Source organism: Saccopteryx bilineata, chromosome 9 (assembly GCF_036850765.1).
Source record: "Saccopteryx bilineata isolate mSacBil1 chromosome 9, mSacBil1_pri_phased_curated, whole genome shotgun sequence".
Lineage (NCBI taxonomy): Eukaryota > Metazoa > Chordata > Mammalia > Chiroptera > Emballonuridae > Saccopteryx > Saccopteryx bilineata.
Genome location: NC_089498.1, coordinates 39069151 through 39091059, shown reverse-complemented (window position 1 = coordinate 39091059; position 21909 = coordinate 39069151). Strand labels below are relative to the sequence as shown.

The 21909-nt window shown below is 55.1% G+C and overlaps 2 protein-coding genes and 1 long non-coding RNA gene across 9 annotated transcripts in view; 1 reads left to right on the top strand and 2 right to left on the bottom strand.

The window, feature by feature from the left end:
- Window positions 1-2129: 2129 nt before the first annotated feature.
- On the bottom strand, window positions 2130-4931 carry PABPN1L (PABPN1 like, cytoplasmic). The gene is made up of 7 exons (XM_066243867.1): window positions 4668-4931; window positions 4111-4249; window positions 3727-3791; window positions 3180-3286; window positions 2994-3081; window positions 2251-2402; window positions 2130-2169 (listed from the first exon to the last, which is right to left on the bottom strand). The coding sequence occupies exons 1-7, from the start codon at window positions 4929-4931 to the stop codon at window positions 2130-2132; spliced, it is 855 nt and encodes a 284-aa protein (XP_066099964.1).
- A 2551-nt stretch (window positions 4932-7482) lies between these two features.
- Window positions 7483-10225, top strand: LOC136312689 (uncharacterized). The gene is made up of 2 exons (XR_010727039.1): window positions 7483-9333; window positions 9775-10225. It is a non-coding gene; the product is annotated as an uncharacterized lncRNA (long non-coding RNA).
- CBFA2T3 (CBFA2/RUNX1 partner transcriptional co-repressor 3) overlaps window positions 9798-21909 on the bottom strand; it is a 91944-nt gene continuing 79832 nt past the window's right edge. For 6 of the 7 annotated variants that reach the window (XM_066242419.1, XM_066242421.1, XM_066242422.1 and 3 more), the window contains 5 exons: window positions 18965-19050; window positions 18072-18270; window positions 17531-17599; window positions 15489-15679; window positions 9798-14230 (listed from right to left, as the gene is read on the bottom strand). In XM_066242419.1, the coding sequence (XP_066098516.1) occupies window positions 13940-14230; window positions 15489-15679; window positions 17531-17599; window positions 18072-18270; window positions 18965-19050 (836 nt within the window). In that variant the 3' untranslated portion in view covers window positions 9798-13939. The remainder of the gene's footprint in view (window positions 14231-15488; window positions 15680-17530; window positions 17600-18071; window positions 18271-18964; window positions 19051-21909) is intronic. The other variant, XM_066242420.1, reaches the window with a different exon arrangement.

Genomic DNA, 21909 nt, shown 5'->3' with positions numbered 1-21909 from the left:
ACTTGGGTCTGCTCAGTGGCTCACGGCTCAGAGCCCTCACCACCCATGTGTTGGCCACATCCAGGAGTTTGGCCTGCTGAGGCCTGAGAGCCGTAGGAGAGGAGTGACTCCTGGGCCCTCTCTGTCCTCGAAGTGGCCACATAGAAGGGATCAAGGAAATGCTTCTAAAGAGGAACTAACTGCTTGGGTTGATGACTTCCAGCCGCACCTTAACAGAAAAGCCAACACGCACAATGAGATTCCCCTGCTGAGGCCGCAGGTGCTATCTGTGCTGGCAGGAGCTGGTGTCACCTGCCTGGTGTTACATAAACTGCAGCTCAGGGAACTACACCTGGTGACATGCCTCCCCTGCACCCCCCTACCCCCACACTCACGGTCCTGTCTACGTACAGAAATTCTGTGGCCAAGCCCAGCTCTTCCCTGACGTGCTAGGTGTCCTTAATCAGGTTTCCTGACACTCAGACCTCCTACACGCCTTTCCACCGGAGGCCAAAGTCAAATCAAGGAGTCAGCAGAGTGGCTTCCTTCTGGGGGTTCAGAGGGAAGATCCGTTCCAGGCTTCTCTCCAGCTTCTGGTGGCTGCCAGTGGTCCTTGGGCTCCTTGGCTTGTAGACACATCACCCAACTGCTGCATCTGTCTCCACATCATCTTCTCCATGTGTCTGTGTCTCACAGATCCAGTGTGTGTCATTGGATCTAGGGCCCACCCAGATGATCCAGAGTGAACTTATTTCAAGATCTTGAACTTAAAACACATTTGCAAAGATCCCTTTTCCAAATAAGGTTACATGCATAGGTTCTGGAGATTATGATGTGGACATCATTTGTTTGGAAGGCCATCATCCACTCCACTCCGAGGCCCAATGTTGACCCCAGGTCACAGGGGATGCGTGAATCTGGCCTGAGAGAGGAAGTCAGAGGCATGCGGGTGTAGAACCAAGAGGCTGTCCACTTGTCTGCCAGTGCTACATACAGCATTCTGTAGCAGGGACAGAGACAGGGACCAACCCCCCTTTGGACTAGGTGCCCTGCCTGTGGATTGAAGCACAAAGCATCTGTTTGAAACTTAAGGAATTGATAATCAAACAAGGCAGAGAGTTCCTTTAGACAAGTGAAGAGAGGGCTCATTAGTTGTCATTAATGTCAGGACCAAGTGTGTTTGCACTTGGCCCCAAGCTTTTTTTTACCAGCTCTAAATGTAGTCAGGGGACAGAGAACATACTGCATCTTGAGGGAGAAAGCCAGGCGTATTTGTTTCAGAGAGGACAGTAGTCAGGGTACCCAGTAAGTATAGAAAACTTCCTTCTGCTTCTTGAACTTCTGTGCCAGCTGCCTGAGGTGTGTATCTACCTGTAGTCTGTGCACATGGAGGCAGGAGTCTGGGATCCCTTGCTGTTGGAGCATGTGCCCTGGAGGCTGCCATTAGCCACCGCTTCCTCTGTAGCATGGGGTCAATGGCAACACTGTAAGGCCCAACACTGCCCATTGGCGGTTAGCAGTGAAGTGGGGTAGAGACAGGTCCCGGCCCCATCCTATCACCTGCTTTTCTCTGTAGAGTCTGCGCCTGAGAAAGTGAATGAGTGTCCAAGAGAGCTGAATATAGGGAGGTCTGTTGTCATGAGCTTTTAAAAATCATTCAAATTTAATAATTTATGCTTTACCATTAAGACACACATTTCTATTTTTGTTTAAAAGGAGTTAGTTGATAAGCCCTGAGTATGCCAACCCTGAGCTGACTCAGCACTGCCTGGGCCTCACTTGCCCGAAGTTTTGCCCAGTGCCGTCCAAAGCTCCAAGTGGCATTCTCCTCCTAGACCCACCCTTGTACCCTGCTGGTGACTTGTGGATTTACCTGTGGGGTCTCGGCCATGAGGCATGGCCCTAATGGGCCATCTTCCTGCATGAGTGAAGGGGGACAGGGTTGTTTCTTCTGGGCGGGGAGGCAGCTCTTCACTGACCCCTATGTTTCTCCTGTGACCCCGTGCTCTATCCCCCATGCTGCTGTTCCCTGCTGGCCTGCTGCACGACCCCAAAGCACCCCAGACCCACCCCCCTGGAGTAAACAGTCCTACATGGAGCATAGCTGCACACTCCTGACCCAGCCCCACTCTCAAAACCAGGTTCCTCCTTCAGTACGGTGAATACCATGGTGAGACTCTTCTATGCCCCCTGTACAGAGAGAGAATGGGAGGTGAGTGCCCACCCAGGGCCTTGCCCACCCTGCCCTGAGCCCTTCCCACCTGCGCTCACCTGTTCCACCCTCGCCCTTGTGATCTGAAGCCAGTCCTGCCCTGGAGGCTGCTGCTGTGGAAGAAGGGTGCCCCCCTGGTGCCTGGGTGTCCCTGCAGGCCCCCTTGGTCTGTGGAACTGATCCCTGGTAAGTTGGTCCTTTTGGGCAGCACCTGGAACCGAAAGCCAATGGCCCAAAACCCCTGTTGCCACACCCTCCTTCCCAGTGCAGCCTAAACCCTTTCCCCAGGGCAGATCCCAAGACTAATGCTGTCTCCAGGAGGGCTTCCTGGGTTCCTTTGCTGGGGGCTCACAGGTGGTCCGCACAGGCCCCAGAACTTAACCAGGCCCTCCTGATTTTCAGGGCGTGAGACCCTAACCTTGTTCTCAACCTTCTCCATCCCCCCTTAGGCCTGTCCAGCTATAGATGTGGTCATGTGTCTCTGTTGTGCCAACATCTCCCTCTTCATGGGTTGGAGTCTAGCTTGGGAGGGGACCTCCCCATTGCCACACCCAAGCCAAACCCTCTAGGGTCTGGGGTGCCTCCACCCTGCCCCTGTCCCCAGCAGGTGTGCCCAGAGACACTGAGAGACGAGAAGGATCAGGCTGAGCAGCATGTCGGCCTCCGTGTGTGTCAGCCTCCTTATGCCTGCATTTCTTGGCACCTCCGAGATTAATGGGTTAGTATAGAGAAGCCCAGAGCAGAGGCTGCACCCCAGAGCCCCCACCTCAAGGTGCCCTGGTGACTCATGAGGTTCATGCACCTTGATGACCCGGCCTCGGAAGATACTCCTGTCCAGCTCCATAGCAGTCTGGGCTGCGCTGTCAGTAGTGAACTCTATGTAGGCATAGCTGGGGTGAAATGAGAGCTGGTGAGGGCCCACACCAGGTCACCCATGCTCGACCATACCCTGGGGCACCCAGCCCCCTCCCCAAGGCCCTGCACTGACCCTTTGGGGAGTCCAGAGAACTTGTCACACAGGATGGTCACCCGCTGGACCTCCCCGCAGAGGTTGAAGTAGGCCTCCAGCTCCTCAGCAGTACTCCCGTAGTCCACCTGACAGGCACGGCCTGGTATGGTGGTGTTCCTCCAGAGGCCTTACCCTCCTGGGCCTCCTGGAGCCGGGTTTGGGGGATAGCTGGGGCTTCTGCCCCTACCCCTGTCGCAAGTGCCCTGACTGGAGATCGGACCTGCAACCTTGCTGTTCTGGGAGGATGCTCTGAGCTGACTGAGCTAACCAGCCGGGCCCAACTGGGAGATTTCATGTGGAAATCTCAACCCCCAGCTCATGTTGGGGCATCGGAATGCTTGATGACATAGGCCCATAGTCCCTCACCACATCTTCACAATGTCCCCCTGCTTCTCCCCTCAGGCCTGTGTGGCTTTGAGTTTGCCCCCTATGTGTCCTTTCCTTTAATGCTCACAGCCAGGAGGAGGGGCAGTGGACCTGTGGTGGCCTCTGGAAAGACCCCATCTCGCTCCCCTTCTGCACTCACATTGCCCACGTAGATGGATCTGGGGTCCAATTTCACCTCCACAGGGCTCCAGGGGTAGGGGCAGCCTGCGGAGAGAGCAGCTTCAGGACGGGCATGGGGGCAGGGGTCACTGTGGTCTGGGGGCTCTGGGCAGTTGCTAAAGGCAGGTACTTTATGGTTATGGCTATTCCTCAGTCTTGGGGGGAGAGGTCACCCCTTGGGTCTGCTCTAGAAGGACTTAGTGTCACCTGCCAGGCCAACACTCCCTGTGAGTGGGGCCTTTCCCAGCAGCAGGTCGCAGCCCATTCTGATTTACAGAGGAAGAAGGGGGTGCGAGCCACATGCCCAAGGGCTCGGGGCTGCCACTCACCCAGGGAAGGGGTCCACCTGGCTACTGGCTCCTACCTGTCTCAGAACTCAGCAGCTGCTGGGCTAGCACTGACCTAGCTCCCGCCTCTCTTCCCGCCTGGCTCTGCGCCCTGGGCAGCTCTGGCCTCTGGGCCTGCTCCATGGCCCACAGCTTCAGTTTGATGGCCTCCAGCTCCTGCCAGCACACAGCCCCAGGCTGAGCCCCAAGGCAGGACACCCCAGGCTTCTCTTAAGGAAGGGCAAAGGGTAGCTGGTCCCTCCCCAGTAGGCTTCAGGGTTGACGACCCATTAGGAACATACTGGAGGCTTCTCCAAGGGGAACAAGAAAGCCATGTGTACTTGGGCCACAGAGAAGCCCCTGTAACCCTCACCCAACACAAAGGCTCCTCCAGGCCAGAGAGACTGCCCTGCGCCCTCCAGCCTGTGCAGGAATGGGCATCCCCACTACCCTCTTCCAGGCGGGGTACAGTGGCCCTCTCATCTCCGAGGCCAGAGCTGCAGTAGTTCATCCCCTGCCCCCATACACAGGGTGTCCGAGGTCCCCAGCAGCCTCGCCCGATGCTCCAAGCAGCTCTGCTCCATGAGGCTGTTACCTGGTCAGGTACTGGGTGCTCAGCCAGGTCCTTGACCGGGTCCTCGCTCTCCAGAAGAAACAGAGGGAAGCCTGTATCTTCTTCATTGTCCTCCATTTTCCTGGTTTGCTCGTCCTCCTTCATGCCCCCACACTCTGGCTCCAGAAGGGTCTTCTCAGTCCAGCTCCAGGCCCCCCAGCCCTGGGCCTCAGGGTCTGAGGAAGCCCTCTGGAGCCAAGCCTCGGTGGGGGGTGGGAAGAGAGCGTGGCTATGGAAAGGCCACATGGATGAAGAAAAGGGAGTGGGCGGACCAAGCCTCCAAAGCTCACCTCCACACCAGTACCTACTGCCACCTTCCTTGGGTTTTAAGCCCTCTCCCAGGGCAGCTGCTCCCACTAAGCATTTAAAGGGCTTCCAGCTGCAGCCAAGTTTCCAGCCCTGGCTTCCGGGCCCCGAGGAGTCAAAGGCATGGACCCCTGCTCCTGTCCCCTTCTTCCTCACTGGTCAGGCATCTCTAGAACATTCAAGGTAGAGAGAGGAATGTTGCTAAGGTGGAGCCCAGGAGGGCCTCCCTATGACAACTCAGCCAGATTTACTTTGAGGCCTGAATTAGGGGCAGTGACAACCTAAGAAGCTCCCTGGAGTTGCCAGTCCGCAACTTTGATCAGAGTTACACTTCCAGTGGCAGGCCACTGTTAAGATGACACAAACATGAGCAAATTATCTGAAGGCACAAAAGGAGGAAGGATGGCATATGGGTTCAAAGAAGGCTTCCTGGAGGAGGTAGCATTTGAGCCAGCCTTGATGGACTGGGTCAGGTAAAGCCAGGACCAAGGACGGCCTTGGCAGAGGGAACAGCTTGAGCAAAGACCTACAGGGGTGAGGACGGGGTGGTACCCAGGGGTCACAAGTCTCCTCGTCTCCCCTCCTAATCCCTCCATCCATTCCCCATGGACCTTCCCTTCCCACACTTTCATTCTGGACCAGCTTTTAGGTGGGAGCCATTTAAATGAAGCCAGAATCCTGTTCTGGCTACAGGGCACAATGGTTGAATTACGTGCAGATCGGGATGGATAATGGGGTCCTGAAGACAATTTGTAAAACCTGCTTCTGCGGGCTCTATTGCTCCTCACTTGCTGCCCTTAGAGGGCAGCTGCAGGCCTGTGTCCCTGTGTGCCCTGCTCTCCTCGGTCTGTCCTCGCCTGGCTCAGTCGTGGTGGACCTCCTGTTGTGGCTCTTATGTCCTCCTGACATTTTATGGGAACCCCTCTAGTGTGTTTGCCTACACCAGGCTATATATAGCTGGTAGGTCAAGTTGGGCCAATTGGGGTCTCTTCCTTGGGAACTTGGAATTGTTGGGGGGAGAGTTGCAGGCTACAGTGGAGTGGGACTGTGGCCTGGAGCCAGAGCAGCGTTCCTCCTCTGGGGGCTGCAGGTGTGTGGGAACCAGACAAGTGTCCTGGAAATGGGGTACTGTGGCTGCCACCCTGGCCCTAGGAAGCTGTCACTCCTCTGCCTAACTCCTCCTTCCCTTACTCCACCTGGTTTTGTTCTCATTTCCATGGAGACTAAGCTGAAAACCGCACATATCCCCTTGGCCCCTGAGGGAAGGTGGTCTCCAGGCAGAGCCTCGTAGACCCCAGACGGCTGTGGTCTGTATGCACAGGCCTCCTCCCAACGCAAACACAGTTCCTCCTTGCCTGCCTCTCCTCCTTCCGGCTCCACACAGCTGCCCGCACTTACACGTACATGACTCCAGGGGGCACTGTTGCCACTGTACTGCTCCTTCCAGGGAGCCTCCCTGATTGTTCTTCTTGTGGCCACTGCGCCTGGACCTCACCCCCTTCCTGTCTGCCCCATGTAAATTACACACTCCCAGGTCTCCCCTGGCAGGCCAGAGAGTCTCAAGGGAGCGTTGTGTCTGCACTGAGGACAGGGCCTTGGCCCAAGCCTGGCTGGACAAAGATGGAAGTGCAGCCACCGCTGTCTTATTCTCTAGCACGAGGCAGTTGGTCACCTCCTTCCTGTGCATCTGAGGTCTCATGGAGGGCCTCTGGTCAGGGCCTTTCCCTCTACCTCCACATGGGAGGCAGGGCACCACGGTGCTGTGTCCAAGCGGAGATCCGCTGGACTCAGGCCCGGCCCCCGGCAGCCTCCCTCTGAGCTCAGACCTCTGCAATGGAAAAACGTGGTCATCCCACTCTATGCCGAGATTGCTGACACACCAGGCCCAGCTGGGGCTCCCGCCAGCCGCCTGGCCTGGGGACAGCCTCGCCCCCATGCTGGCCTTTCCAATGACGCTTTTCAAAATACACCATGTTCCAAGCCTGGGCTGAGTATTAATAACAGCCCTCCCCCAGGGGCCGCCCGTGAACCTGGAGTGCCGAGTACTGGGCACCCAACTCTGGATGGGTCCTGCGTTAGGAACTGGAACGCCATGGTTGACACTCTGGCTCTTTGGCATTGGGGTCAAGGTGTCCCTTCCCTTGGTGTCCACCTGCAGGGTCTTGTGGGAGGTGCCTGGCACTGCCACAGGCAGTGGGGCTTGGGATCCATAAAGCCATGGGTTTCATCTGGGGTCCAAGGTCATCCAGATCACCTAAAGGACATGACGTTTGAAAGTTCCCCATCCAGGAGGCTGTGGGTAGACTGAGCAGGGGGTCATCTGCTCATGTCCCATTCATACTTACATTACACGGTTGTTCACCCACTTGGGGCAAGACCTTGTGTCTTGCCTGGAACCGAGAAAACCCCCAATAGGTGTTTGGTGAATAAATGTGAAACGGGGCTTAGCTGGAGTTGTCTGGAACTCAAAGAGAGGCAGAGCCATGATGGCAAATGTTGGCTTTATTACACAACACAGAGGTAACTGATGTGACCTGAATCGTAACATCTTACAGTGTCCAGGTCAAACAGAGTACATCAGAGGACACGCGACAGGGACAGCATGCCACGGATCCTACACAGCGCGAGGAAAACCCGTTACAGGAAAACGACCCAACACTCACTGTTCAACTCCTTTTGGGGAATTAAAAAAAAAAAAAAAGAAGAGGAAGTGGAAAATCAATGTGTTCCCCACGAGGTTGTGTGAGGCTGTGCCCCAGCCACATTCCCATGGCCTGAACCCCTCGCGAAAGACACGGTGGGTAAGCTGACAGCTGGCCTGTCTGGGCCCCTTGTCCAGGATGGGAGCAAGGGCATCCAATGCCTTTATTCTAATATTTAAAAACCAGGGTCCAGTTTGAGTCCTAACATTGCATTACTGCTACAGGGGGTCTTTGGGGTGACATTCCAGGGTCCAGCCAAATTGAAACAAAAGGAACAAAAGCATGCAAATGGTGTTTTCTGGAACTTTGGGAAACCAGTACAGGTTGCTGTCACAGACATCTAGCTCCCCCAGGCCTTATCCGTGAGAAGTCCAGGGGGTAGATAGGTTCTCAGAGTCCAGCTCCTGCACCCCCTCTGCTTTCCTTCTCTCCTGCCTGCAGAACCACAGTCCAGGACCTTGATCCCAGCTCCATGTGGCATGGGAGCCCGGGGCCCAGTGCAAACAGGCTGCTGGGGTTAGAGAGAGCTGGGAAGGGGGCCTCTATGTTCCCAGGAACACCTACCGTCAGCCAAATTCAGCCTGGGCAGGGCCCGTTCCGGCATCATTCAGAGCTCTGAAAAGCTAATTCCCAGCTGACCAGGACCCCAGGATGGAAGATGGAAGTGGAGCGGGCAGTGTGACCATGAGCACCACAAGAGAAGAGGGGCATTGGAGCTGTGTCTGGGAGGAGGCTGGCATTGGGCTCTTTCTCCCTCTTCCCCTCCTTTCCTGGGGACACTTTCTTGGGACAATGACCTTGGAGACAGGGAGAGGAGAGGGTAGCCCCACTCCACAATGTTGAGGTTTTGCCAGGGAATGTGCTCACCCTGACTTGTGGCTCTGGTCATAGTGTCCCTGAGCAGGTGTGTGGGCTGCCTCCCAACTGACACTCCTGGCCTGTGGCCACCACACTTGCCAGGTGGGCCCAGACTGGCCAGATCTGTTGGTAGGACATTGGTCCAATCTGCCCATAATGCCTGCAAAAGAACCTGATCTGTTTCTGGAGCAAGTCTGGAACAATGACTGGGGCACTGGGAGAGGGCGGCCGTGCCCACAGGCAGGTTCCTTTAGGGCAGCTGAGGTCATGGGAGTATCCAAAGCACCCTCAAAGCTTTGGGATGCAGAGGGGGTTGCTGGTGGTACTCTGGGTTCAGAGGATGCAGAGGTGAATGGGTGGACAATTGAGGCATGGTCGTGTGGGTTAGGTTAGGGGATGGATAGACACATTCATGGTGTGTATGGGGGTGAATGGTGAAGGGACAAGGTGGATGGCTGAGAGGATGAATGGCGAGGATGAGATGAAGTGATAGTGGGGTAGAGAAATGGATGGATAGATGGATGGATGGATAGATGGGTAGATGGGTAGATGGATAGATGGATGGATAGTCAGATGAATCGATGGGTGGTGTCAGTGGGTGGACGGGTGTGTGTGTGAATGGATGACCAGGCAGATGACTGGACTGGTCAGAAGGATGAACTGGTGAAAGAAAAGAATCAATAAATAATTGCAGATGGGCTGAGGGGATGGGCAGAATAATGGCTGGACATGCTACCTAGAGTGGGCTGGGACAGGCAAGATGAGTGGGTGACAGAAACAAGGCTTTGGGCCCTGGCCGGTTGGCTCAGCGGTAGAGCGTCGGCCTAGCGTGCGGAGGACCCGGGTTCGATTCCCGGCCAGGGCACACAGGAGAAGCGCCCATTTGCTTCTCCACCCCTCCGCCGCGCTTTCCTCTCTGTCTCTCTCTTCCCCTCCCGCAGCCGAGGCTCCATTGGAGCAAAGACGGCCCGGGCGCTGGGGATGGCTCTGTGGCCTCTGCCTCAGGCGCTAGAGTGGCTCTGGTCGCAACATGGCGATGCCCAGGATGGGCAGAGCATCGCCCCCTGGTGAGCAGAGCATCGCCCCTGGTGGGCGTGCCGGGTGGATCCCGGTCGGGCGCATGCGGGAGTCTGTCTGACTGTCTCTCCCTGTTTCCAGCTTTAGAAAAATGAAAAAAAATAATAATAATAAAAAAAAAAAAAAAAAAAAAAAAAAGAAACTAGGCTTTGGTGTTGTTTTGAGGATATATTTGGAAAAATTGGCAAATAGGAAAAAGGTCCGGAGCTGATTCCTCTCCCCCATGTCATCGGGATGAAACCACAACCAACACCGCTGCCCCTTTCCTGTCCATCTCCCTCTGCCATTGAACCTCTTGAGGCCCTGATGAGTGATCCCACTTACCAAGCCCACAGGGCTGCCCTCTCCTGGAAGGCCAGCTTCTTTTGTCCTACAGTCTTTACCCTCATGGACCCCTAAGGCTTTCTCTAGTTTTTCTCTGCTGTGGTAACACCCAAATCTTCCCTGTGTGCTGGTGAGCCATGGGGACGGGGACCCTCTCTATTCAGACGAGGTCTGGGTATATCAATCCATGCATCCATGGAATGGGAGGCACTAGTCTTCGTCAACAGAATACCGCCCCCTCCCCCCAAGATACCACCTGGGGATGGTGACATCCTAAGAGAAAGACCAGTCTGGGTCCAGGGCAGGACGGGAAATGAGATGAGTGGAGGGGATGGGAAAGATTGAGGGTCACACAACAGGGTGCTTTCCACATGGGGTAAAAGTGAGGGGTCTGGAGTCAGCATGCATCCTGCTGTTCCCTGCCTGTGGGCTGCGGGCTCTGGCTGCCACCTGCCTGTCATAGTTTTGGCCACAGAATGGAGAGGTAAAGCTGCCATTTTGGTTTAATTTTGGGGGGAAGGAGGCTCTTTGAGCAGCCGCATCTCAGAGATATCGGGTCACCCGCGTGTCGGATCTTAGCAGTGGTCTGCAGGGAGGAGACCCTTGCAAGCCACATCCCTGGTCAATGGTCTTTAAGCCAGGAGGCACCAGGGCAGGATAGCCTCTGAGCAGAGAGCAGGAGGCTAGGACCCCTCTTTGCATAAGAAAGGCAGGTGTTCCAGGTTCAGATATAGGTGCTGCATGGACACTTCTAATGCAAAAGCTCTGCCTCCCCCTCAAAGCTATTGAGTCCATGTTTGGTTGTGAGGTCTTTGGCTAAATAGGGCCTAAGCATAGTGACCGACAGAAACACCAGCTCCTTCCTCAGCACACCGTGGGCGGGAGGAGCTGCTGCTCTGGCTGACGCAGCCTTCACCAGGTCACCTCCCTTCCGCCCGCTCGGCCTGGCTTCCTCACTGGAAGGCCCCACACCACCTTGCTGCCATCCCTGGATCCTGAAGACGCTCTCAGCCAGCAGGAGCTCTGTCCATGGGTTTGCGGCCAGCCCCTCATGCTAGGTTTCTACAGAACCGCTAGTGGTGGCTTCTGGGTATATGGGATCTTGATGTAAGAACCACGCCAAGAAACATTTTATAGCTGGCTTGAGGGCACCCCCTTCCCAATAGCTGGGGTGGGAGGGGCGGCCCCACCTCAGACCCTTAAGCCATGGTCCAGCCCTGGAGGTTGGTCTGGTCTGGACGTTGCCAGCTGGCCAGCATGCTAGGGTCCCTGGCATACTTGCTTGTCCCCAAAGGGGGAGCATGCAAGGGGAAGGGAAACAGAGGCCTGCAAGGCAAATCAGCAGGTCTCCGGGTGAGAGGCTCCTCCACGACTAGCTTCAGACCAGCAGCTTCACCCCAAGTCCACCTGGCAGGGACACGAGTGATTCTGGGCCTAGCCCTCCTCCCCTAGAAGCCCAGCATACATAGGGCAGACACTTTCCGGATACCCCATTGACCAGCACCACGTTGTGCGAACAGAGTCCAGAGTGTGTGGACTGTGGAAGCAAAATACTCCCATTTCACAGCACATCCGAAACCACCATTTTAATAGGTTCAACACTTACAGGAGAGAAAGACAGCAGGCTGGAAACATGACAGGCGGCCTCTGCTGTCTTGAGAGCCCACATCCCAAACTGGTCCTTGCTTTTCTGAAATCCACAAAAGCAAACCTCTGAGGGGCTGGCGGACCCATGCACCGGGCAACAGAGATGGTGGCTGGAATGGGGAGCTTTCTGGAGGATAAAATAGATCTATCTTGGAATTAGGTCTATTTCAGGGTTAGGATTTCTCTGGCAGGTGTGGTTCAGGACGGCACCTGGTCTGTGGCAACCAGAAGAAATCTTTCTTTTCAATACTCAAAGAATGAATCCTTATAACTCTGAAAGAAATAACTGTAATCAAACAAACCCATTGCTCCCCGCAGGACCATAGTTCAGATTTCTTTGAAAATCGATTTCCTACACTTTACATACTTCTGCAGTTTCTCTTAAATTTTTTTTTATTTGGCAAACGTTTCTTCTTTATTATCATCATGAATATCATTATTTGGACCTCTGCAAGGACTATATACATTCACATTGACGTACACTATTGACTTCTTGACTCTCGGTGGGGCCCCCCAGGAACCCCAGTTTCAGTAGCTGGTCACTCTCTCTGTATTGCACTCCAGTCCTGGGAACTTCTTACAGCGATGCAAGAAAATGCCAGATCATGGACCATGCTGCTGTTTGTTCTCCCATTGAGTACAGGTGAGAATTTCCTAACTCCTTTATTTCCTCCTTGAGATCGCTGGGGGAGTTGAGCAGGGTATGGGGAACAGAGCTAGATTGAGGGGACATCACCCCTGAGGATCGGTCAGCCGGACAGAAGTGTGAGGTTATACACAGCTGACTAAGTCTCCAGAAGGTGTGGAGAGGGCGGAGAGTTCTTGTTTGTAGTTTTTTTTTTTTTCTTTTTCTGCAAAAGTGTGAAGAAAGAAGAGTAGGTTCAGGGGACACTGGGAGTGGGTGGTGATGGGGCAAAGACGAGCTGGGTGGGGTGGCATTGAGGAGGGGGAGAAGAGGTAGAGGAGGAAAATGGAGAAGCAGTCGTTATAGGCGCAGTTGCTGTCTCCTCGTGCTTTGAAAAGCACTCAAAAAATCAACCCGAAAGATTGTCACAGTTTTGTTTCAGAATTATTCTCTCTCTGGGAAGGACCTGTTAGCACTTTTTTTTCACAAGTGGAAGAAATGAAATGTGATGAAAATTCACAGAGGGCGTGAGGACAGACGGAGGTATCTTCTCCTGCACATGTGTAGCGCATGGCTGGGCGTGCCCCGAGTGTGTGCACAGACACTGTCACGCACACAGTGGGCGGGGTGCTGAGGGCCACAAGGCCCACCGCCCCCTGCCCAGCACAGGTGCTGCCGTCTGGTTGAAAAGAAACAAAAGTCGCTTCTTGTTGGGCAAAAACCCCCCAAACCCCAATATCCCAAACTCTAACAACAGAATCAAAAGAAAAGACCAACATCTGAACAAACCCAAGAGTGGAGTAAAACAGTGAAAAAAAAAATACTTTGGCAGTGACAAACAAATTTTGGATTTTGACTTCTCGTGTTTGCTTTTTGGATTTCCTTTGGAGCAGAGGTGTGTACGGCATCCTTGGCTGGCTAGCTGGCAAGGTAGTTTACAGGTATGCTTCCTTTACTTTTTTTAAAAAAACTTTTTGGATTTCTACTTAAAGCCAAAGAGTTTGACATTAAAGGAAAAAAAAAAATTGAAACCAAAAATGCTTCTTGGGTCAGAAACTGAAGTCTTTCTTACTATCTTCACCGAATTGGTCACATACCCCTGGGGTAGTGTCGGTGATGCAGAGGCTCAGATCTCTGGCTATAAAATAACAGTTTTCTTTTTCCCTTTTTAATCAGAAAGGGGAAAACCCCTAACAGTTTTCTTTGTCCATTTCTGAGTAGCTCTTTTGCCATAAAATCTCCCAAAATTCTTCACTGAAAATATAAGCCACCAATTAGTTTTTTTTTTTTCATGAAAGAGAAAGTGTGTAGAAGTCATAAAGATAGAAAAAAGAGGGAGAGAAGGGGAGGGAATAACTGGGGGAGGGGAGAAAGAGAGGAAGGGAGGGAGGGAGAGAGAGAGAGAGAGAGAGAGAGAGAGAGAAGGGGCAGTGGACGAGCTGGTGGCGCTCCAGCCGGGGTCCTCTCTGTTGTCTAAAGCTCGGTGGGAAGTTCTGAGGATGTTTGAAGAGGTTGTCGCGTGAGATCGTCAGGTAGCTGAGGAAGTTGCGTTGAATGCAGTTTTTGTTGGTTCTGTGTTTTCTTTTGGAGAGAAGCAGTAGCAGCAGTGACTCCAATGGTCGGGCTCCCAGGGCCGGGCAAAGTGTCCGGCAACTGGGGCCAGGTGGGGGTTGTTGGGCGCATGTCCGTGGGCCGAGCCGTGGGTCTGGGAGGGGTCAGCGAGGTGCAGCGTCCAGCGCGCCAGGGGAGCTAGGGCGAGAGGGCCCTGTGGAGCCGGCTTCGCTGGGGCTGGCAGCACCTGTGGGCAGGCAGGGGCCCAGGCTGGCGGTGGCGTCAGGCTGTCCTGGCACCGGGTCGGCCACCACGGCTGAGGGGCCCTGCAGGCTCTGGCCGCACACGTGGTGGTGCTTCTCCCAGTCCTTGTGCTGGCAGAAGGAGCCGCAGTAGCGTGCTGCATTGCAGCCGCTGCAAGTCTCGCTGGCCTTGCGCCCACAGTTCCAGCAGCTCTGGATTGGGGGGGGGGAGGAGATAGTTGGGGTGGGCCAGGGCTGGGCCACTCTAAATCCCTGAAGTACCCAGCCCGGCTGCAGAATGGGAAATACATCTCTAAACAAACCAGCTTAGACCCAGCCAGGGTGTCAAGAGAGACAGAAAGATCCCGAAGTGCTACAGCCTGTAGTGACCATTGGTGGACGTGGCCCCTTGGCTGGGACAGTTTGGAAACATGGGCTCACACTACTGCTTGCACAACTCTAGCCCACCCCAGAGAGATTCATGCTGGCTTACAGGACCATCTGGTCCTTACAAGGGCAGGAAGCCACAGCCCCTTCCCTCTCTTCCAGGAAGCCCTCCTGCCCCTCCTGCCCCAGGGTTCCAGTCTAGAATTTGGTGGCCCTGGTGGAATAAAGACTGCCACACTCCACTGTGGGGTGCATGGCAGGCCTGACTCAGTCATGTCCTTCCTCTGCTGTTGAGCCTCTGTTCCCTTTCTGTGGAATAAGCATAACCCAGCCAGCCCCGTGAGTAGAAGGTGGGCAGGGACACTGATGAAGACCCCAGGCTGTGGGACAGGGAAGTCCAAACCTGTCCTGGAGAAGGATCCAGGTACCCGTTTAGCCACCAAAGCCTCTCGGACCAAAACACTTTCTGCTGTTCCTGGCTTACTTGCTCGGCCATGTTGGTCTCTTGCAGTCCTCGCTCTACCAGGCATGCCTGGCCTGTACTCAGCCTTTGTCTCTGCTGCACCCTCCTGGGATGGTACTGTTCACTGAGTCCTGCATGCTGGCTTACCTCCTCCAGGACTGCTCAGACATCACTGCTAGCAAGCCCCACCTGGCACCCTGCCCTCCTTCCTACACAGGCCCACAGTCTGAAATGCTCTAGGCTTCATGTCCAAACATCAGCATGCTAATGACTTCACACCCTTGCTGCTTGTACACATTAGCTAGGAGCTGAGGAGGTGCTTTAGACGCCACCCGAGGTCTTTATAGCCTCCTCTTGCCTCCTACTTTCACAGGTTAGAAGAGAGCATAAGCTTTGCCTTCGATAAGCCTGGATGCAATAAATGGCTCCACCACTTCCTAGGCCATGACCTTGGTTGGGCAGGCTTACCTCTGCTCTGGAGCCCTCAGTTTCCATCTGTACAATGGAGACACCCACAGGACCCACCTTACCATGCTGTGTGGGGTCAAGAGGCTCAGAGAGCTCACTGGGCTGCCAACGAGGCAGAGCAGCCCTGGACCTGGACTTGGGGTGGAAACTTACCTCACTGGAGTCCTCCTGCTGGTTAATGACAGTGAGGGCATCCTCTGAGGCCTGACGCCTAGCCTCAGCGAGGGCCCGCTCCATCTTGGCGCGCTCTGTGCTGATGAGCTCGTGGGCCTTCCGCTCAGCATCTGACACGGCTTTCTGCAGCTCAGACATCGCCTGCCGCTTCACCTCATTCACTGCCTCCTCTGCAAAGGACATTTAGCCATGGTCACATGGGCCAGCCTAGCCCGGTCTCCTAGGTCTCCTGCTCATAACCCTGGGGGGGGGGCAGGGCTTATACACAAAGGACCACGTGCATCCCTGCACAAGTGTGCAAGTATTGTCATGGGGCAAGTCTCCAAGCTCACACTCTCCTGCAGTGTTCTCAAACTAGCATGCAGGGGCAGATTCGATGCAGGAGGCCTGGGGAAGGCTCTAGAATCTGCATCTCTAACAAGTTCCAAGTGCCGCTGCTGCTGCTGGTCTCAGCACCGCTTTGAGAACCATAGCTGTACTGTTCTGCCCTGAGGACAGTTTGCTTTTCCCTGCGGCCTGTCCAGAAGCAGTACAGGGAATGTCTGGGCCAGGGCCCAGCATTGTTATTCCTCCAAGAGCTCTCTATTGTCTCCCTACACTCACCACCTCTGTCTGTTCACGCCCGAGGGTTCTGTGCACTGTTCTCGCTGGAGCCAGACTGCCTGCTCAGATTGTCCCTGCCCTTTGACACTGGGAACAATGCGGCTCCCACCCTCCACTAATCCACCCCCATGGTCTTTCAGGCCTGCCTCAGTTTACCTAGAAGTGCTGTTCTTGCAGCATGGTGTGAGGAAAGCTGGGGTGGGATTAATCAGAACCCCCATTTAAAGGGTAGAGGCGGCCCTCAAGCCTCCTATCCGAGTCCCTACTATGCTAAGCTGCTTGCAGTGCCAACTGCAGCCACCTGCCCCCATGTCACCACCCGAGCCTCACATGGTTGTCATCATGCCTCAATCTAGGCAGCTGCTACCTGTCTGGCCCCTTGGACTCTAGCTCTGAGCTGGGAGCCTGACTCCCTCTGCTTTCAAGATCCTGAGATTGCCTCCCTCTAAATCATACTTCATACTGAATCCACCAACAAACCAAAACATACCTGGGACCCCACCTCTTCTCTGCACTGCCACCACCCTTGAGCGCCCGCCTGTCTCTCTCGCTGCCCGTGGGCTCCAGGTTCTGCCCAGCCCTCCCCAGAGTCTGTCCCCATGCTGCAGTGACTGTCTCCACAGCACTTTCGTTGCTGTGCTCGATGCTACACCCAAAAGGCCACATGGATTCCTGCTCCGAGTGCCTCTCTCATATGTGTGCAGTCTGTGCACACTTGTATGCATGTTGGGCCTGAGTCCCTGCTTGTTTTCTTCTTCTTTTTTTTTTTTTTTTTTTTTTTTGTATTTTTCTGAAGCTGGAAACGGGGAGAGACAGTCAGACACACTCCTGCATGCGCCCGACCGGAATCCACCCAGCACGCCCACCAGGGGCGACACTCTGCCCACCAGGGGGCGATGCTCTGCCTACCAGGGGGCGATGCTCTGCCCCTCTGGGGTGTCGCTCTGCCGCGACCAGAGCCACTCTAGCGCCTGGGGCAGAGGCCAAGGAGCCATCCCCAGCGCCTGGGCCATCTTTGCTCCAATGGAGCCTTGGCTGCGGGAGGGGAAGAGAGAGACAGAGAGGAAGGGGGGGGGGTGGAGAAGCAAATGGTCGCTTCTTCTATGTGCCCTGGCCGGGAATCGAACCTGGGTCCACCACACGCCAGGCCGACGCTCTACCGCTGAGCCAACCGGCCAGGGCCCTGCTTGTTTTCTGAGCATGGTGTTGTTCTCTGGCAGGTGTTGGGTGGCAATCATTCTACCTCGGATACTAAGTGCACTGTGACCCCTCCGTGAGCCCCGTCTGTGAAGCCCTGTGAGTTTTCCCTGAGCTGGGGACCCAGCTGAGTTGCCCACATGACAAGCTCCTCACGGACAGAGAGGGCAAGAGGGTCTAGGCCTGAGATCCCTTAGTTCCCTCCCCCCACCCCCACTCACCGGCCTTCCTCCAGATCTCCTCAGGCATGTAGCTGGAGAGGGTCCTAGGCACGAACTCCCGGTGCACGTCTAAAACACAGGGGCTGGTGTCACACACAGGATGGGGCTACAGGGCCACGGTGTGTTCTTGGCAGTGGTCCCAAGGGTAGAAGCGCTGTATCGGTTGTTGGTGTTGGGACAGGGCAGCATCTGGAAAGGGGATGCTCTGGACCTGTTGGGCCTTAGGTTCGGCTGGGAGCTGGGCACGTCCTGAGCCTCTTTTGGTTTCTATGGTCATCATCGAGGGGATGAGTGGAGACCCATGGGCTACTGGAACCCTGAGTCTGGGCTTCCTTGTGGGTCAGGCAGTGTCTTTGTGCAGAGCAGAAAAGGTACCTCTTTTTCAAGTGAAACTGTTTTGGGTGGTATTTCACTGCAGAGCCTGTATGAGGACCCTGCTGGCCTTGGTCCTGGGCGCCCCTTTCATGCACCCTACAGGGCTTCCTGCAGCACCCCTGGGCTGCTTTCTACACCACACCCTCCACTGCCACCCCACACACACCTAGCTGAGACCCCTCTGGTCCCACTGAGCTGCTGAGGGGCCGGGCAGTAGTGGTCACGGGGCCCTTCTTGGTGTCCTCAGCATCACTGTAGCGCCGGACCCAGTGGTTAAGCTCCTCGCGGTCAGCCTCCTGGCACCTGCGCAGCACGGTGAGTGACCGCCGTGTCTTCTCGGCCATGTCCATGATGCAGTTCAGGAGCTGCGGGCAGGTGGTCAGGGGGCCTAAGCATTCAAGGCCCTTTTACTACACTCCTGGGCCTTGGCCAGCCCACTGTTCATGAGGGCTAGCCGTGGGATGCTGAAGGCAGGGGCATGAAAACCCAGCTCCACTGCCGGGAAAGACCCTTGAACAGCTGGGGCAGGGCTGCCGACAGCCCACTGCTGTCTCCCCAGAACCCCCAGCATTGGGGGCACCAGACTTGAGGGAGGCTAGTTTGAATGCAGGGAGCTTGGGGCCCCTCTTGCAAACCTGGAGGTGCGGTCTGCCCCATGGAGCAGGTGTGGCCAGCACCACTCTGGGAACTGACTACACCTTCTGCCTAGGCTTCCCCTCCAAAGGGAAGCCAGGGCAAGGATGAATGTGGACATGGTGGCGGAGGGGTCCCACCCCCACACCAAATGGCTTTCTCCTGGGAGCCTCCGCAGAAGCAGGGAAGGGGAGGTTCTGAGGGGCTGACCAGAAGTGGACAGCAGACTGAGGTGGGTGCTGCCCCCAGCCAGTGCTCCCAGGCCTCACCCTCCCCAAGGCCTTGCTCCACGCTCCCCAAGGCCCTACCTTGTGCCCCCTAGGTGGCACAGAGCAAAGGGGATCCCGCCTGAGCCCCATCTCTGCAGCCCCACGGGCTGGGCAGAGCCCCTGGGGTAGCTGTGCTCCCTGTGCCCTGGACACTCACATTGTTGAGGTGCTTCCACTCCTCTGCCCACTCGCGCTCTGTGAGCCTGTGGTCAATCACTTCTTCTGGCCGTGACCCATGGACTGCTGCAGGAAGAAGGTGGTCCTTGTTTATTCCAGGTACGCCCCACCGCACCCCAATAGGCTGTGTCAATCCACAAGGCAGGGCTGGCATATCCTGTTCTCGTGTGCCCTGCACTGAGCTGTGGCCCAGCAAGTGCTCCAGCTTATCTGCTGGGTCTCAAGCGAACTGGTCCAACTGTGGTGTCCCAGGAGACGGGGGTGTCGGGAAGCCAGTTTTTCTGATGATTATTCCCCATGGGACCTGGGGCCCTCACTTTGCCTCTCTGGGCCTCAGTTTCCTCACCCTGCCTATCTCAGGGGAATGTAAGAAGATTTTCAGGAGGCGCATTGGTATGGAGAGCTTGGGCACAAGCAGGCTCCGTGCCAAGTGCTTTACAACTTACATCCCTGCATTGATTTTGAAGGAGGCTCTGCTGTCAATTGCAATTTACAGATGAGAGGACTGAGGCTGCTTAAGAGGATGTGTTTGCTCAAGTTTACCCAAGGTCAGCCTGAGCAGAGAAAGCTGTGCTCCCACCACTGGCTGGTGTGGCTCCAGGGACTGAGACTAGGGGGTACCCTTCCCCCAAATGCCTGTGAGTGAAGCAGCATCCAACTGTGTCCACCGTGGCTCCTCCGGTGGCCTCTGATCTACCGAGTGCTCTCACCCCCAATGTTTAGGTGCCACTACCGGTGTTGGATGACACAGTGACCCTGGATGCTTTTGGGATGAGGTCTCTCTATTTAGGTCTTCTTCAGATCCTTAGGGTCTTCTAGCCCCACAAACTCTAAATGCCTCCCCCAAATTGCAAAAGGGATGGGAGGTGGCAGCCACAATCTGCTGTCCACAGCCCTGCCCTGTTGCCTGCGGAGCCACGGCCTTTGCCAACGCCCCAACCAAAATAGTGGCTGAGATCTGCCTGACAGCTGGTGTCTATTTTTGCATTAGCAGAAGCGGGTGAGAATAGCACCTGCCTGACCCGGCCACAGGGAGCCAGACGCTGTCACCTGCTGCCTGGGCCAGGGCACTAGAAGCTTCTGTGGGGTGGGGGCGAGAAGATGGCCTTGTACGGAGCGAGGCCTCTGCTGACCCTGCCTCTGAGCCCCCCATTGGTGCCCTGGGCCTCTGTCTCAGGGACAGCTGTTTCTAGGCTGTCCCCTCAATATCCTGGGGCTGGTCCTGTTTACATCTTTTCCCCAGTGGATGGTCAGTGGTCAGTCAGACAAGACTATCAGATTTTGGGCATGTCAGTTATGTTCTCTGGGCCTCGGTCTCATCTGTGATATGGGTGTGCTAACATCATACATATATCAGAACATATCGTGAGCCACTTTAAGAACTGAATAAAGGGTATAAAGCAAGCAAGGAATGAGTGCTCCATTCCAGATGTCACTGCTATTATCAATAACAGCTGGGTCTTACAGCACCCACTCCACACTGGGTTAAATCCTTCAGGCCTTACATGACGCTAAGGGGATGAGATTCCTGTTAGAACCAGCCAACAGAGGAGGAAACTGAGGCTTGGAGGTCACGTGACCTGCCCAAGGGCGTAGCACGGGGAACTGTCAGAGCTCAGAGGACAAGGCAGTCCTGAGCCCTGGCTCTTGCCATGAAACTCCTGCTCCACCCGGTGCCCGGGCCTTCCTTATCTTCTTCTGCATGGCTCACCCAGGGACCACACTCTTATTGGTGTTATGATCTTCATTTTCATCCTGCTCTGAGAGCAGGACGGGCACATGTGGTCAGCGGGGCTCAGTGAGAGCTCTCAAGTCTTAGGGAGTGTCCACTTTCCCTGAGGGTGCCCGGCCATGCCTGCAGGTGCTCCTGTGACTTGGGGACTCCGCATGCTAGGGCTGCCCACAAACAGGCTCTTTTCGGCTTGCCTGTGCATCCCACCTGTGATAATGTGACCGATAGGAAATGAACATTTGGTCATTCAAATGACCAAAATATATCTCCTGTGTCTGGTCTTCATTCGGGGTTCCTGGCTCATGGTTCCCAAAACCCTTGGAATTTCCTAAGCATAGACAGTGATAAGGGTGTCTTTTGTTCATGTTAATGAGGTTACTTTGGAACAGGATAAGGGCTGTTTGCCCAGAGAACCAACCACGTGAGTAGAGGGTTAAACTTTAGGCCCTACCATGACCTCCATGGTGGGGAAAGGGACTGGAGGTTGAATCAATTGCCAGCGGCCAATGATTTAATCAGTTGTGCTTAGGTAACGAAGCCTCCAAAAAACTTAAAGGAAGGTTCGGAGAGCTCTGGGTTGATGAACATGGAGACCTGGAACGAGTGATATACTCAGAGAGGGCGTGGAAGCTCCGTGCCCTCTCCCCATCTCCTGCCCTGTGTCTGGCTATTCCTCAGTCACATCCTTTTAGAGTAAGTAAATGTTTCTCTGGGTTCTGTGAGCTATTCTAGCAAATTAATTGAACCCAAGGTGAGGGTTGTGGGAACCTCTGATTTATAGTTGGTCAGTCAGAAGCACAAGTGGCAAGACTGAACCCCTAACCTATGGGACCTAATGCTATCCCCAGATAGAGAGCATCATAACTGGGTTCAGTGGTAGGACACTATGTTGGTGTCCACGAATTGCTTGGTGCTATGTGGGAAGCAACCCCCAACCACACAGATGTAGAAATTGGGTTCAGGAACCTAATTTATTGCCCTCCCTCTCTGCCCCAGTGACAGAACCTGGTGGCCTTCCTTTTCTTGTCTCTATAAGGAGACAAACACACCTGTGCAGGGAACAAGGGCAACTGAAGGGTGCGTGCCCAGCAGAGGGCCAGAGCCCCTCAAATTGAATGGCTCTAGGTTCCCCAGGCCCCATACCAGTCTGTACCTCCCTCAGTCCAGCAAGAGCCTCAGGATAGGCACACCCA